Source organism: Mastacembelus armatus, chromosome 7 (assembly GCF_900324485.2).
Source record: "Mastacembelus armatus chromosome 7, fMasArm1.2, whole genome shotgun sequence".
Lineage (NCBI taxonomy): Eukaryota > Metazoa > Chordata > Actinopteri > Synbranchiformes > Mastacembelidae > Mastacembelus > Mastacembelus armatus.
Window position 1 is genome coordinate 16,661,005 of NC_046639.1, and position 17,707 is coordinate 16,678,711.

At 38.7% G+C, this 17,707-nt stretch overlaps 1 protein-coding gene across 3 annotated transcripts in view; it reads right to left on the minus strand.

The window, feature by feature from the left end:
* cpne5a (copine Va) overlaps positions 1-17,707 on the minus strand; it is a 62,296-nt gene that overhangs the window by 27,061 nt on the left and 17,528 nt on the right. Inside the window, exons 1-4 of one of the 3 annotated variants that reach the window (XM_026332844.1) lie at positions 16,638-16,788; positions 4,682-4,745; positions 554-657; positions 252-356 (exon numbers count right to left, since the gene is read on the minus strand). In XM_026332844.1, the coding sequence (XP_026188629.1) occupies positions 252-356; positions 554-645 (197 nt within the window). In that variant the 5' untranslated portion in view covers positions 646-657; positions 4,682-4,745; positions 16,638-16,788. Of the gene's footprint in view, positions 1-251; positions 357-553; positions 658-4,681; positions 4,746-16,637; positions 16,789-17,707 lie in introns of those variants that run through there. The other 2 variants (XM_026332843.1, XM_026332845.1) reach the window with 2 other exon arrangements.

The following is a 17,707-nucleotide window of genomic DNA, read 5'->3' on the forward strand; positions in this document are numbered from 1 at the left end:
CATCAGAATCCTGAAATGCAATCACCTTTTCTTGCAATATTGGTGCAATGTAATCATTTTCTATTTCAGAAGCTGATAGAATAATGGTAGAAAATCAATGGTGTCTAAATTTGCACGGAACACATTTTGAAACAAGCACACACATATTGAAACTCGGCATGGCTTTGACTTCCATTGGAAAATAACACTTACCTGAAGATGTGTGAAATGTGTGTGTGTGTGACTTTATTGTATATCATTATTCATCCTACCTGTCATAGTCTCCATTGCAGAGTGCTCTGACAGGGATGGAGAAGGGCTGCCACACAGGGTTCAGTGTGTTCTTCATTACTTCAGTCTTGTGGCAGATGGTGAACCTGGGGATGCAGGTTAAAAGGGATTTAAAAACCTATAACTCACATATCTAAGACAAAAAAAACAAAAAAAACAATACATCTGTATAAATGGATCTGTATGCAGCTCTAATTCTCTCAACCGTTCCTGTTTGATCTCCGCAACCTCCTAACCTGGCTTTGATAGCCCACTGTGAAGCAGAAGTGGGAACCAAACTCACGTGCCGTCCTCGTTGCTTCTGTAAAAAACCATGAAGGGATCTGACTTTCCAAAGAAATCTTTTTTATCCAGTTTGTTGGCACAGAATTGCATTGTGGTGTAATCCTATAAAAAAAAAAAAAAAAGAAAAAGAAAAAGAAAGTTGGAGAAATGAAAAGACAAAAAAACATTGTAAATCCATGGTCTTGCCTCTGTTTGCTTCCCATTGTTTGTTTATACATGCTGTGTGCAAAGATATAAAAGCTCTGAAGCACCAGATAAAAGTAAAGTGCTGACTGAATCCTAATAAGAGTGAAATCAGACAGTGGGTTGTAGTTTCCAAAACCTACAAATGCATTAATTTCCATTTCTTTATTATAATTCCTGTATAACATCAGTGGACAGGACAAGTAATATCAAATAATAAAAAAATGCTGTGCTGAGTATAATCACAGTAACAGTGTGAGAGACTATGCAGAGGCACAGAAATGGATTCTAAAACCCTGCACATAGAGGAGGGGGTGTTGTGTACAAAAAGGATGTGGAGGGTGTGAGTGCAGCTAATGATACATTAGAAAGGCTGGTATTACCATAATTATACTCATTTGGGCAGCATTTCAATGTGTGCTGCCATTATAAAGACAATGAGCATGCCCCATAATGCTGTTGGTTTCAGATAGTCTCCCTGTGGTCAAGGTATAATGCATTGTATAATAATGAGGATGAACAGTGGGGACACGCTGGACAGGTAAATGTCCAGAGAAGAAGAAATTCTGAGTAGTGTTCTCCCTCACTGACGGCCTTTATTTCAATGCTATATGAGCCTTCTAAAAACTGTTTAGGTCTGAAACATACTGCATTCGAAGCCATTTGGAAGCCAAGTGTCTAATCATCATATCTTAACGCCTCAGATGTGAAATACAAAGAAGACTTTCAAAGCCTTCAACAAGCCAAAAGAAGAGCTGTTTTTACCCAGCTGGTCTACTGGGCTTTTAGGTTTTGAAGTGCATCTATTAGATCTGAATCAGCATGGTGCTGGGCAGGGCTTCTATCGATTGCTTTGACCCACATCAGTGTGGTGCGCTCTTCCTCTGACCTGCCTCTCACTAACCTCCATCACATCAGTTTCTGCTTTGGACCACGACAGAGACCAGCCTCTGTCTTTCAGGGAAAGATGGATGTCACGACGCAGACGCACAGAAAAATAACTTTCTCTCAAATCCCACGAAAACAGAGCTAATTTGACTATGGCTTTATTTCCATTCGTAGTTTATGTTTCCAATTAAAACCGCTGAGATACTGAAACAGAAGACAAGTAAACAGCTGATTAAAGAAGTCGGTACCGTCTAAATGGGCTGCTATATATCTCTTTTCATTTTCAGTTATTATCTGTTTCTCTCTGTATGCAAAATAGGTACAGAGCATATTAATGGACGGTTGTCTTCTCCCAAATTGCGTAGTTGGATACGGATCAGCCAAGTTACAGAGCCATTCACTGTGCAGTGTGTACCCGAAAGTGTGTCAAGCTCTCCCTTGATGGCTTTTCACAAGAATGTCTAATTTGAACATCTAAGTTCCCACCGTGGGTCATTTTGTGGATTTAAAGTAACAACACATCATGTTACAAGAGTATGCTGAGCTCAGTTATACAAGCCCTTAAAAATAGATCCATCCACTAACTGTCCAGTTTAGCCCTGACACAGCCTCTACAATTACACTATCATGGCAACATGTTGCCTTAAGCCTTCATTAGGCACAGCTAACACATCCCTACTTTGGTGCCTAGCAGTGTTCTCTCATTAAGTGGGGGAAAAAAGGCAGAACATTCATTTCAGCCACCGAGGTTTAGGAGCAGCAGGGGAATACTGAGCACAGGCTACAGCCTTCTTCCCATTTCTCTACTCCACCAAGATATCGCCACATGGGGTAAGTGGCACAGCAATGCACACTGTCGCCGGCCTGTCCAAGAAATACAAAGCAATGCAGGCAATACTTCAATTCCACATTACATAAGCTTATGGTGTCCTCGGGATCCCATGCTGTAATGCGATACCAAACGAATCATGAGCCAGAGGATTACAGGAATCAGAAATTAACACTATTAGTTTGTATGCTTCTGCACATCACTACATTCATTTGTGTATTTAGGACTGATTTTTGTCAATGTGAGGAACAGCTTTGGCAACAGAAAGAAAAATTAACAGGAAGACAAATTCTAACAAAGCCAAAATCCCATTTCCCAACTTCAGTGAAAGTAAGAATACTTGCGCAGGGAAAACACATCTTACAATTCAGAACATCAGTGGTAATTAGGCTTAATATCAGCAAATTCACTGCAACAAGCTGCTGAGTGTGTACTGTGTACATCCTCAAGAGGCGCTGAAGTGGTGTTAAGTTAGATGTTGTATGCTGTATGGATTATTAATGCCCACTTTCAAGGACATCTATGTACACTGAACCACTTTTTTTTTTTTTTTGCCTAACACATGAACACGGCAAAACTCACAGGGTTTTACTGCTTTAAGTGCTGTGTGGCTTAGCTTGATTTAAATCGGCCAGAGCTGCTGCTGGATGGTGAAGGGGATCTGAAAGGGAGCCAGTCACTGCCCAGGATTTCATATGTGCCAGATAACGACAGCCAAGAGGAAACCTTTGATCCATGCTGTTGCTCCGTCTAATGATACCTGGCATTTCCCCCGCGAAGGTGAGAGCGACCTCCCCCCCTGCATCCCCGCCCTCACTTAACAGAACTTCCCCAAGTCAATTCCTACTGCGCTGATTTCAGTTTCCCAAAGCATGAGTTGTGTTGTTTACCTCTGATGAAGCACCAACTCTGCTGCCTTCATTTACTGGTCACAGGTGGATTACAAAATAAACACCATCCAGATGGATGGTGTAAATTCCAAACTGCTATAATTCACAGGTGTGGGACTTGTACTGACAGAAGTGTCTACAGGCTGTTCAACTATACTATGGCTTTTCTTTCATTTTAGTATCCTGTTCTTTACTGAAACCTAAGGTATTTCCATTCAGGGTTAAATTCTGTGTAAACAGGGCAGGTCTGGAGTGACATGTCAAGTCTGTGTCTCTCTAATTGAGTCTGCGAGAGAGGAAATGGTCTTTTGTATCTGTAATGATGATTTGCATTTATATTACAAAATCGCTTCTTGAAATGGTGCTTTGCAGTGATAGTAACTCCCATCATCACAGATCCAATGCACCTGATGACTCACAGCAGCAGCCCTTCAGTGGCTGTGAGCACTGACACTTCAATCTAGCAGGACCGAATCAGTAATGGTTATCATGGCAGTTTTATTATCAACATGCTTTATCTGTCTCACTCTAAGAGGATACTGTTTATTTGTGAGGAAGTGAATGGTGCCATTAGTAAAACCTCAAGAAGAACCTTCGCAGCCAGATACAACTGCTTTTTGCTCAACGTGTTGAATTTACAGGAATTTACAAAGCTTTGAATCATTAGATGCTTACATTTATTAGCACACCATAAAAAGATTTATACAGTAGTTGTAGCTCAATGGCTCGCTTTATAGCCTTCGAGGGTGTCCAGTTGTTCTGGCCAATAAGTCTTGCTGCTTTCTCGCTCTACTGGCAGCAGTATAATGTGATCATTTACTATCTTCGTTTAGCAGTACAGAGAGAAAGACAATGGGCATTAGTAGCCACTGGTTATTAGAGCACAACCATGGATTAACACAACAGACAAGAAGAAATGCCTGTTTTAGTGATTGGAATGAAAGTGGGCTCATTAAATAACCATTCAAACTACATATTCACTATGTACACAATTCCCAAATGATAAATACAATTGCAGTGACATGGCATATCCTGCTGGTTTAATAGGGACAGTTATGATGACATATCTTGTTGAAGTTAAGCCTATTAAGCAACTCAGATCACTCAGCAGCGTTTTGAATACTAAAATTATAATACGCATTTCACACAACATGCACCATTTGCCCATAGTGTGCCACATACGATTAGGGTACGTTCCACTACGTGCCATTAAATTGTAATGTACCATTGTTAGGGTGGCTATTACAAATTAGAGCAGTGAACACAAAAAAAAAAACAAAAACAATAATAACAACAAATTAAACAAAATACACTGGTCAAAACTTTGTGGACTTACTCTGCAGTTTCCCAGCTCCTCAGCAGACAAGATGATGGTCCCACATTTTTTCCCAGGTATGCCACTGCAGAAACAAGAGATACAAAATTGACTCTTAACATAAACGTTCACTGTGAAGAAGAGCCACTTAATGAGTGCTAAAGTATGCTAAGCATGCTAAGTAGCAGCTTTTCACTTTTACTCCACAGATTTCCCACCCCCCCAACCCGGTTTGCCAAAAAGAATTTCCGCCAGAGACCATACCAGAGAGATTAATAAAATAATAAAGAATAACAATTATTAGATCATTTCTAAGGTACAGTTTTTACTTCAGGTTGATAACACCTGTATTTTCTACATAAAATTGCTGCTTTAATCCAAAAAATGCAAATCAGAATAGCAACGTGACATTGGAGTGACAGTTTGACAGCTCTAAAGAGCACAGTATTTTGCTTCACCACTATAATTGAATGAAAAATAAGTTATAAACACAGGCTCTTGAGTTTTTTGTTTTTTTTTTTAGTACAATGTGGAATAAAACTGTTGAGACACAGAGCTGATCACAGAGCTGATCTTTGTTTGCCAGTGGGACAGTGAGACTTTAAATCTCCTCGGGTCTGCGGTTGTTTATCGCAGATTCCCACTCCATGGATGATCAAGACACATCCCAGCACAAGAGAGGCTCCCTGTATCTGTGTTTCTGTACATCACCTCTACAGTGCCAATCCATTAGTGCTAACAAAAACAGAGACAGCTCATCTGCAGCATTTCTCCTAAATATTACTTGGCTGTATTTTTTTTTTTTTTTTTTTTTTTTTAAGCGGAACAAAATGAGATTTTTTTCTTTTTCTTTTTTTTTGATATCCAATCTTGCAATGTTCAGTGTCCACTGAAGCTGTGAGAAGAAGGCAGTGCCCTTACCACCTGACACAGAGCAACACAACATATCTACTTTCCCATCATACAGTAGTCCTCCAGCTGCTGACACTCCTGTCATCTCACCAGACAAAGAAGGAAATTACAGAAGATTCCTGCTGTGGCCTTAGCTGGAGATTGATCATTAGAAGGTCAGACTTGCCGCAGAGCCTCATCAAGCTGTGACGGCTGGTCTGACTGGCAGTAATACGGGATTTTATACTGCTTGAATGGCACAAGGTCTTTGACCACAGCAGCAGAATCTTGTATTATTTAAAAAGATAATCTAAAGCAAAAGTCTGCAATGGCTGAACACACAGTGCTGGGAATGCCAAGGGACCTACTAAGAAATAGAGTGTGGTTTCCTCTTTCCAATGCCTGTTCAGAAAGTGTTTGTAGCGTTTTTCAGACATATGGTAAGTGGTGTTTCGATTAACCTTTACTGGCCTCTCTCAGATTTCCTTGGCCCATAACACATAAAAGTGTAATGTTCCACAAAAGCAACTGTAGTCCCTGATGTACCAACTATGATCAATACCTTAATATAAATTCAATGACTAAAAGCTTTCGTCTGCAACTACTGAATATCCACTAGTATGTGCAAGAGAACTATCACAGTACCAGCCTTTAATGAGGTAAAATATTAAATGAAGCCACCTCAGAAGGGGAAGCACCACTTCATTCTCAGGCTCTGTCTTTAAGCTCCACAGAGGCCTCTCTCAAGGTGAATTAGCTGTCCTTGAATTACTGATGTCGCCATCGTGATGAACAATGAGATCTGTAAACCCTGCACATTCCACAGGTCAAGTCATCTCCCACAGGCCACGATAATGACCAAAACTCTTCTCGGGCTGGGGACTGAGGTCCGGTGATTGGTAAAATATCAGCTCCACACACACGTTAAGATGCACTGCCTTGCTCTAAACTCAGCAGCAGAGTTTAGAGAAGGTACCAAAAGGGCAATGGTCTTTTAAATTAGGCATGCATTATTGAATGCAGCATTTTCTCTCAGAAAAAGTAGTTAACTCAAAGAGCAAGCAAGCACTGCATGGGTAAATACAATTCCTGTCATTTATGTGTGGCACATGAGTTCCTTTTTACTGCCCAGATTGACAATTTTTCTGCTAGCTCTCACAGTTTCTGTACTGAAATGTGACTGCTGGTGATATGAAGTGTCCTACATCAAGAGGCTTCATCCACTCAGTACTCATTCACTGACAGTTTCTCAGTGAGAAAATACTTTGATGATGAAATTATGTGAAATGTGCTGTTGTAGTTGTTCTTCCTGTACTATCTGCAATGAACAAGGCCTACAGTCTGACTGCTGAGGAAACGACAGGCTTTAATCATTTGGTCATGTAAACGTGTGTCATATTTTTCTCCACTGAATCTGCTGCTGCTCAAATATTTGAATATTTGAAATTACAACATTCAAACCGCGTCATGATATTTTGTGAGGTTTAATAGTTATGCAATCCCTAGCAAACCAAGTCATGTCAACACAATGCTAAAAGCTGCATTATCTTATGGATATACATGTCCATATGATAATGTGGAGTATGTTTTATTTTTGCTTCAGGTTAATTACCTGTATGTTTTTTTGCCACATAGAAAGGTGTATATTATGGTATCTTCTGAATTGGAAGTAAGTGGGCTGGGACAAGCTATGTCCTACAAAGTCAAATAATAAGTTACAATAAGTTCACTTCATAATGTTGTTAGTGGGTAGAATAAAAGTTGCAGCAAAGTAATGAAGGATTTATGTGAAGACACAGACAGAAAGTAATACATTATACCATAAATTCCATTATCGTTTTTTTTTTTTTTTTTTTTTTTTGTAAATACACAAAATTTTTCACCTACGGCATTATCAATTATAGGTTGGTCAAGTATATTTAGGTAAATTAAGGTAACGTCAACAGAAGTTGGCATTTAAATACTTACAACTGCTTCCTGCAAGCAGTCACTGGTAAAATATATTCAAATATATTCTGTATATTGTTTCAAAAACATATTAGGGTTTAATCTGAAAGCTGCTGACAGTGGTATATGGTTTGAGTCAACTGCCTAAGGGTTTTCTTTTTTTTTCTGGGGATAATCATATTCCAATGATGAATCATGAGATCATGTGTTTCAACAGTCGTTTTACCATGCCCTTCTTCACTCCCCCTTCTTTTGAGATTTTATAGCAGCATTTAACAAGTAAAGAGGCAGGTTCAGGATTTAAAATGGAACACAATCATCTGCAGCTTAACAAATACTAATTCTAAACTGATACTGCAGCGCACTGTGGAGGGTTCATCATCACGTAACAATGGTAAAAAGGACAAATCTGATTGTCAGTTTGTTGATCTAAGAGTGGTTTTAAACCACAGAGACAATAAAATAAACATCAAATAAAGACTATGGATAATGTGTGTGGCTTCAGTTTACATCATCGTTAACTCGGCCTCCTCATGGTCAATCTCACTTAAGTCCTCTCACGCTTTCACAGTATTTCACAGCCAAGAGGGGGCTTTAACAAGGGCTTGTTAAAGCACAATTGAAATGCACTGCTTATGTTTTTAGTGACCCTATGACCTTTTCTCTATGCTCACTATAAGGGAGAAATTTCCACTTGAACATAAGAAATATTAAAGTCTATGAAGTTCAATACCTTCAACAATACCTTGGAAATACCTTGAACAGAATGGCAAATCATGATGATTTGTGTTTTTAACTCCTCTGCATCATGTGAACTACTACAGAGTGAAATAACCAACAACTACTCTAGGTTTGCTGGTGCCCGAATAGTCAATCATTTAATACAATTAAAATTTCAAACATCACTTGATTGACATGACGTCACATGACATGCCTGACTAAAATAAGGCCACTACTAAATATTTTATTACAGGCTACTGGAGCCAACATCTCCACACAGATCTGAATGAGGTGGTTCAGATTAAATGACTAAAATCTTAAGCATAATTGAATAGCAAATAAATGTATTTGTGTATGTAACCTGTAGTTTGGAGGAACAACAATAAGGAATAGATGTCTTACAGAAGCAGTAATGATAGCACACAGTTGAATAGATTTGATTAGGTGGTCTTGTTGGGAAAAGACTGATGAGTGCCTGTTATCAGCCAGCCCTTCTGCATTTGCACTGGATGATTTATAATGGCTTCTAGCATCTCTGCAATGCAGGTAAAGTATTGCCTACAATAACCACCTGCTAAGAATCTATAATACTTAACACCACTAACAATTCTCCGTAATTCATACAGTCAATTAGAGGCTTCCCGTGGTACTGCACAGACACAGTACCATATGGTCCTCACCAATCCAGTGCCAATCCATGATGTGTATTGATGCTGCCTGAAAATCTCAGTGGACCTCATATTTACAATCAGATTAGCATTGTGTCAGTGTGGCTACCTCCTCTGCTGTTGATCCTTTGCGGTAGAAACCCGGAGGATCAAACAAAACTTCATAAAGAAAACAAACAAGTAGAGACAGAAATGAAACAGGGCCTTGTAGCACGGTGGCTTCCTTCACTCAGAAAGAAGTGGAAGGAAGGGGTGCTGTCATGCTCTTAGTTCACTCTGAGACAGGGCTTGCCACAGCTGTCTTGACAGATCCCCTGTTTGATCAACTGAATAGAAAGAGATCAAGGAGCATATTTCAGCATCACTACAATTACTCGGCCAAAGTTTTTGATATCGCTGCTTAACAGAATACCAATGAGAAAACGGAGTCTAGCTCTTTTGCAGTGAAATGCACATTTGAGTCATTTATTCCTCCAAAAAAACAAGCATCAAAGATCATTGTGCATGACATATTATATTATAGATATTCAGGCTCAATGTATAGCCTCTATAATTTCCTATCGAGATGCAGTTGCTGTCATGAAATGGTGATTCACAATGCCTGTATTCTCCATTAACTATCAGCATAGAGGTGGGGTGGATGGAGGACGGGAAGATTAAAGTCCGGAGAGGGAGAAGGAAGCAATTGTTGATGCCGTTCACATTAGGTCATTAGGATGAGGAATGGTCTTGATATTTAACAATGCTGCAACGTGTCACGCATATGAGAGTGGGGGAAGGGTTATCTCCTCAGCAGTATGAGTGAGAGCCCAAGAAGAAAACAAATATTTTAGATTTTTCTTTTTCTATTACACAGTGGCTGTACATATTCTCCTGAGGCAAAGTTACTGTAGTGATAACATGCTTAGAAGACTGTTACTTTACAATTTCACACACAAGTCGGGAAAAGCGGATTAAAACAATATTTAGGAAAGGAGAGTGAAAGAACAGCAAGAAAAAAATAAGAGAAGTTGCTTTTTTGTTTTTTGTTTTGTTGTATTTTCCAGCATGAATGATTTCAATAATAATGTCCAGGTCAGTGAATCCACTGAATTTGATTGAGAAGGGAATAGAGGTAAATGAAAAATTCAAACTGACTGGTCTGAGTTGGGCATTGACCAATAGCTATGGAAGAAAATCTGGCTTTGGGCTACTGTAAACATTTGTGTCAGTGGGCAGATCATGGCTAAATAGAATTAGACAAAGTTGCCAAAACTCTATGTGGTTTCAATGGGATTATACCCCTAATCCTCTTGATTTTCATTCACTGATAAACATCCATGATCGCTCACCTCACCAGGATTAATTAAAAGAATGGTGCTCCACCAGCTAATTCAAAAGGACACCAGAACACCTACTGTACTGTGCTTCTCAGAGAGGATGTCTGTCTCTAAAGCAGGTAGCTACAGCCTCTTCTATGATATTTGAAGATTTTGATTTCCTTTCAAAGCAAGGAGGGCAGAAAAATGTCAGATGAATATAAAAAACAACCACCAGAAACGTATGAGCTTGCCTCTTTACCACTATAAACAAGGTACGTGAAACCACATTATCACCATTATTTCCTTTCCTTGGTTCAGTCACATTGAGCGAACTACAGTATTGTTATTCAATGGATACCTCAAACCTCATGCTGGTGCATAATAATGGAGCTATTACCATCGCAAAATTATGTGCAAATGTGTGTGGACAGCTGAGAGCGTACTAAGACTTGTGACTATGTAAAAAAATGTAAATGTGTAGACAAATCTATATATACTGTATGTATAGAGATTTTAAAATTGTTTGCTGTCTTTGCTCTTAGCTCAGGCTTGCAGTCTCATGCTGCACAATGTCCCGCTCTCAACGTGCCTAATTAGCTATACAACCAGTGTATGCCAGATTGCAAAAGCACCTAGAGATTTCAATCCTGACCAGGTCCATGTACAAATTTTAATGTATTTCAAACATCACATCTTGTATATTGGATAATGTGTCTCCTGTGCTTTTCGTGGGTGTTTTTCCTTTGCCACTTTCACATTTACTTAATTATAAATGCATAAAAATCAGGCGCGCGGCACAGTGGTCGGCCATACAGAATCAGTAAACACGCTTGTCGCTGCACTTGCTCTTTTCAACTAAGTGGTACACCAAAACTCATGAGATGACTTTTTTTTTTTTTTTTTTAAATTACACATTTTGGAGATGAAACTATGTAAAACGAAGCACAAACCGTGGGATTTTCAAGGTAAATGGAGCGTTGTCCACACTTTTAGCTGTGTATGTTTTCAGTCTTGTCGTGTGCATGACTTTGTTGAGTTTGCTTACAAAAACAAACGCTATTAGCCACAGCAGATGGCCAAAGCAGTTACACTACTGTGCTGGCAGACAAACTGATAGTTGTAGTTGTCTAACTAACAGATGTATGGTAATGCTATTTGTCATTATGGTCAGCTTTTATCTGCAGGTGGCCACAGGTTCAGTGACTTCACAACTTATGTCCTCTCTTGTAATACACGTTGGTGAAATAATATTTTTACATGGTTAATCCATCCTGGCAACCTCCTGCACACATATCATTTTTAGATATAGCAGAATGCAACAAATTACAGTGTAAAATGCAGTAATTTGACAGTTTTGCAAATAGTATATAAACACAAGCAAAATAGACTGTATATATTTAGGATTTTGGTGATGGGTGACTTTGACTCCAAAAACATTTCATGAATTTTGAAAGATGCTGCAGAATGAATTTTGTTTCAGCGCAACAGAAAATGATCCACACTGACTGTTACGCTGACTGGGTGAAGTGAGTGTTGAAGAAGAAAACCCTACTGAGGAATGTGTGTTAGCATTTGAACATGTGAGAACTATTCTACTGGTAAATGATAAAAGGTTGCTCCAATTCAGTTTTTTTGAAAGCATATTACACATACCTGCAAACGTGCACAAATCTTATTTGGATTTACAGATTCGTGTGCAACCTTTCGAAACTGCATTCACACATCTGAGCGTACACACAGAGACATAGATTCACAACTCGCCACACAATCACAGCCTCAGTAAATTAAACTAATCCTGTCATTTATGGGAATTCTCTTCACTCTTGCGTGCTTCCTAATTATGAACACTAAATATAAAATACAATTAAACTGGGATGTGTTCCATTTTACAAGTGTGTAGTGATGTAATATGAACATTGTTAAAGTCTTGATTACACAAATTATGACATAGGCTTTAATTAGCGTAACAATGTTTGATTTATTGGGATTTGAAATAAATGAGGCATTCATCAACCAACTGCAAACTAAAAATTGCTTGTATCTCTAGAGGTCATAACGTCCTCTGGCAAAAACATAACATCCCTCTATGTCAGAAGGCGAGACAGAAGCCCAATACGTTTGTAACTTCCCTTTGATGTAAGCCGCATTTTTGCCCACTCTCCCAGTGCAGGTGTGTGACATTCTCCCCTCCCTTATCTCTGCTCTAGACCATAGCACCTTCTGCCCCTTCACCTAGTGCTGAGAGCCAGTAATGGAATTCATATCAATTATGTGACTGGGTCATCCCGACCTCCTCCGTGGTAGTTAATGCAAACTATAGCTTATAATCAGCGTGCTGACAGATGGTTTTCAATAGCTAAACAGATTAACAAAATGTGAGTGTTAAACTGGGGTAGCAGAGTGCTCCATTAGAGGTTTTGAGGATGCTTCCTCACCTTTGCAGCAGATGACAGCCCGTGGCTATGTCAGAAAAGAGCACTGTCAGCTCTAAGTGCAAAAAAAAAAAAAAAAAAAAAAAAATCAGCTAAGTTTATCTTCAGAGTAAAAACCTCCACTGCCCTTGCCTGCTCTTGCACCTGAGGCCCCCATTACTAGTGTGAAGCCAAAAATCTATTGCATTATTATCTACAGAGCTTTAAAAACCAAGATTTTTAACAACCGCACAGTATATATTAAATTAACTGTTATTTTTTTTATGGTAGAAAAATTAGGGATTTTTATCTTCCCGTCCTTGAAGAGACATAAACACAACAATTCAAAGCAGGAAGACCAGGTGAAAAAACTGCTTGCTATGAGAGCTGTATTGCTAAAAGGAGAGGCTTTTTCCAAAATGGTACCTAATATAAGCCCTGTTTCATTGGACAAAAAGGGTTTCCTGTACATTCAGCACAGTTGGGGTTTTCCACAGCTAAACAGAAATACGCATTATTAGAGATGGACACCGGTTAGTGCTCAGCCTTGGAGCCCAAATTGGCATTTAGCGAGGCAGCAGAATGCTCTAATTGTGTGTAAAGTCCCGAGGCAGAGGATGCTGATTACTGTAAGGCATCTAAAACACTTCACCTCCCTGTTAAGTAAAACAGGCAAACACAGGGCTCAATGTGCAGAGGAACACTGTGCCTACTTCCCTCTTTCCATTGACAGTATAAAAAGCACTTAGATTAAGGATTTTCAGTTTCACCAAGAAATGAACTCACACTCCCACTCATTATTTAAATCTGCAGCATAAGGGATTTTTTTTTTTTTTTCATCTCAGAGGAACTGCTGCTGTGTAGCCCCGAGTCAGCCAGCCAACTACATTAACCAACAACTTTAAAAGAACCGAGTATGTGAAGTTCAGATAAAATGAACAATGCTCTCTGCTTCAGGTTTTTTTTTTTTCTAAATAAACCTCTCGTGAGTCATACAGCTCGGCTACTTGAAACGGTTTGTAATGTTGAGCATGACATTGTAAAGATGTATTTGACCTTTTTATATACATTTGAATATTTCACTTTCATTATGTGGTGATCTTTAAATTCAAATTTAATTCTCCAAGAGTATTTCATCTCAGTACTATAAGGTCCTGACTATTTGCAAAACAAAGATCATCCAAACATCGTTCACCAAATCTACCTACGCAATTCAGGCTGGTCAAGGGCATGAGTTTGCATTTCATTAATTAACTCAAATTATTTTATGGAGTTTGAAGTTAGGCTTTTCTTTTTTTTTTTTTTTTTAAAAAGCCTCATTTATAACCAGTACATGCAGGATACTGGATGCTACCAAAGTTTAGCAGGATTGTCTTGCTATGATTTTGACTTGTCATTTCAGTCATCAAAACCAACAGCTGCCATCTAGAAATGATACACTGCTTAAGAAACAAGGACACAGCATTTCAATGGTTAATCTACCACTGTTATCACTGTAAGCTGCATATGTGCTTAACAAAATGGAACAATAACGAGAAGAACTTTCTGACAGACGATATTGTTCCACATTTCCATGACAGTACCTGGGGCAAAGAGAGGATTTTTAGCATAATGAAGTCTAAATAGTTGGACTACAATAACCATTAATCTTTTTGTCTTACAGAAAGCAGCAGAAACATTATAGCTTATATTACAGTACATTACTGTATGTAATTTAATACAAGTGCATCCTAAAGTTATAAAATGCAGTTTCAATCTCAGATACCAAACAATAGAGGTTTCACAGATGTACTGTAGCACTTACTGCACTGCTGTTGCTGTAGATTGCATTACACTGTACTGGTGTTGTTATATTTAACACTTAGTCTGAAACTTGATTTTAGTGAGCAGAAAAGATCGTTAGTGATATGAGAGCAGATATTATGTTAAAATGATGTGTAGTCCTCAGGAGTAATACAAGACAGAGCCTGAGGGAGTCAAATTAAATAATTCAGGTTTGTATTCCAACACAAAAATTGACCCAATTTGATGCAACCATCTATTTTAGAGCTGAAAAGTTTTTTTTTAGTGTCTTAAATATTGGACTTGTTTTGGCAGAGAGATGAATGAGTCGATTAAAGCGTCATTGATTTACTGAAAGCACAACAAGCTATATTAAAAAAAAAAAAATCCTTTAAATCCTTTATCATTCATTATGTTTTAATGTCTGTCATTCAACACGTGCACTGGTGTGAGCAGTTATCATTTAATGTGTGTCAATCAAAGCTTATTCTTTAAAGAGTCTGTCGATTTTTTTTTTTAACTTTATGCCCCTTGAGGCTTTGTCACATAGTTGAATGTGACAGTGACACTTTGGAGTCATTTGGTTCTCCAACCTAAACTAACAGTGTGAAATTTTTATTTATTTTTTCTCCGTTGATGTGGGTAGATGTATTATTAATAAAGCCTTATAACTAAAAATCAGTGGGGGCTGCAAATATATTTCATAACAATAACTATTTAAAACATGTGTAATTATTATCATCAGAAAGCAGGTTAGACATAGATGTGGGCTGTGACACATAATCCACAAATTCCCACAGCAGAGTACCAAGTGATTAACAGCAAATCTGATCAAATGAAGCTGCTTGAGATTTTAATCAAATGTTGGCTATGCCTTTATCAAATCTGGCACATTTACATCAAATTATGTCTTTACCCAAACAAGTAAAAGTTCATCTTAACTACACTTTGATCTTTTATGTGTGAGCATAGAATTTTTCCACCACTGGGCTTTGTTAAATCTAATGTGCTGTCCTTTGACTTGACGTTTTGCATACAGAGAACGACTGTGATGCAACTCTGTTAACACACAAAGACAGATCTGACTACATGATATACAACCTACTTTAAAATACATTTATGGGAAAGACACTGTCAAACTGATAACCAACCAAAGCAACAAATTACATTAAACTTTCATGTCCCCATCCAGCCCACATTCTACCGATGCATCAATTTAATTTTAACTTCTTCATGTAAACGGAGTACACTGTAGTTAGATAATGCACCGGCTTTATTTATCAGTATATCTTTTCTCTCAACTGTAATTAGAGACAGTAAGATCTCCTATGTGAGCTAAAAAGTGAATGATATGCGAAAACTTGCAAATCTGTAATTTGTTTCCCTACTCCATTACTATTCTAAATGCATTGTTGTAGAAACTACTAAAACAGAAGATGAATCCTTCTGATGGGGTGAGAGCTACAGCTCTCAATACATCAAATTCACCATTCATGTTACTGTAAATTTGCTTCCAGTTTATTCCCTGATTTGAGCATATAGCGGGAGGGCACTGTCACAGGAGGCGGATGGGTTTATCATGCTAATGTTGTGCTGCGTTCACATGCTCTAGTGTGTGGTATAATTTACCATTCCAACAGAAAAGGTTACCGCCATTTGTATAATGAACTCTATTATCATGTTACCTACCTACAACCATATTATGACTCCTTGCCACAGGCTTTATACGTAATCACTGCCATGAGAACTGTCACAGCTAACATATTTTTCAGTAAAATATTCTGATCACCTGCAACAATCAATCACTAACCTTTTCACTTCCTCAACTACCAATAGTGTTTACATGTGTCTCTCATTATATCACATTAAAAACAAAATGATTTGTACCACTGTGTCAGCTTCATAGCTCACATTCCTTCCATTGACATACTTTTTTTTTTGTCTTAACAAAGGCACAAGGCTCTATATTTAATCTGACCTGTTATTTCTCCCAAGACAAAGTCTGTGGAAATTTTCTCTGAAGCTAATGCCAGAACATTAGATTAGTTCCCATGGGCATAGCACATTCAAATGCAGAAATCATCGAAGTAGATAATGAAACAAGCCTGAGTAGCAGGGGTAAAAACATGGTCCACATGATGAACACAGCAAATACAATTCCTCCAAAATCTATTAGTAAAAGCAAATTAGCAGTACATGTACTTTCCACAACATACATTCACAGTGTTGTGGGGGAAAATGATTTGTGGGAACTCACCAAAAGTCTGAGGACAAACATGTAGTCTAAATAAGGGTTAAAAATACACTCAATCATTACAAATTACAAGAGTTTTAGGGTTAAATTTAGGATTATGACCGTAGTTACGCTAAGCTGAGAATATGACTAGTTGCTGTAGTATTTGTGTGAGTGCTGGATGGAGAAGGAAGTGAAAGGAAAGCAACAAGAGAGCGGGGGTGATTTGGTGAAACAAAAAAAAAAAAACGAAGAAAAAAATTGAGAGAAAGGAGGTCAAGCTACAAAAAGAGTATGTGGCAATTGAAGAAGGAATAAATGAGGGAAGAAGTGTGTAAAATAGGGAAAAGGGTGCTGATGTGCCTCTTAAGCAGGTCACTGGATGTAGTGCGCTTTGGGAGAGTTTGTTTAAGCATGGCTAACAGATTTCCTCAGTCCCTGCAGTAGCCGTTCCTCAAAGTTAGAGTCTAGAGAGGTTCTGTCACATCACGATGCATGACAGAAGAAATGGAGCCCGTTACCATTAAACAACTTCTGAAATACTGCCTATCGGAGCATGGGTAAAGTTCAGCCATTCAAAAATGACACAGACGAATAAAACTGTCATTAACTGCACGTCATGAAGAACAGAGAAGACCGATTCTTTTACGTGTTTCTGAATTTCTATGCTTGGGAGGTAACAGCAACACAAGCGAATGTCCACATAAGTGTTTCAGTTTGTAAACTGAGGTGAATAACAACCATGTGTTTCATCTAAATTGGGTGTTGTATAAGTGCAGGGTCTTAGTGGCGATCAAGGTGCCCCCGAGAATCGATACTTTTGTCCATCCTGTCTGCCTGGGGCTGCTGAGCCTCCTGCCTCTCTCTGATGTGAGGTGTAAAGTCTAGTTTACAGCACACTGGTGAACACTGTCTTTTGATCCTGCTCATCCTCTTATTCAGCACTGAAGGGCACCAAGCTCTGTAATCCACCGCCACCAGTGACTGGCAGAGTTCATGGTCGACACCAAAGCCCTGCTGTTCACACAAAGCCCCACTGCTGGGGTTAACACCGCCTCATACTTCACAGAGAGGCACAGACCCAGCACTGCACA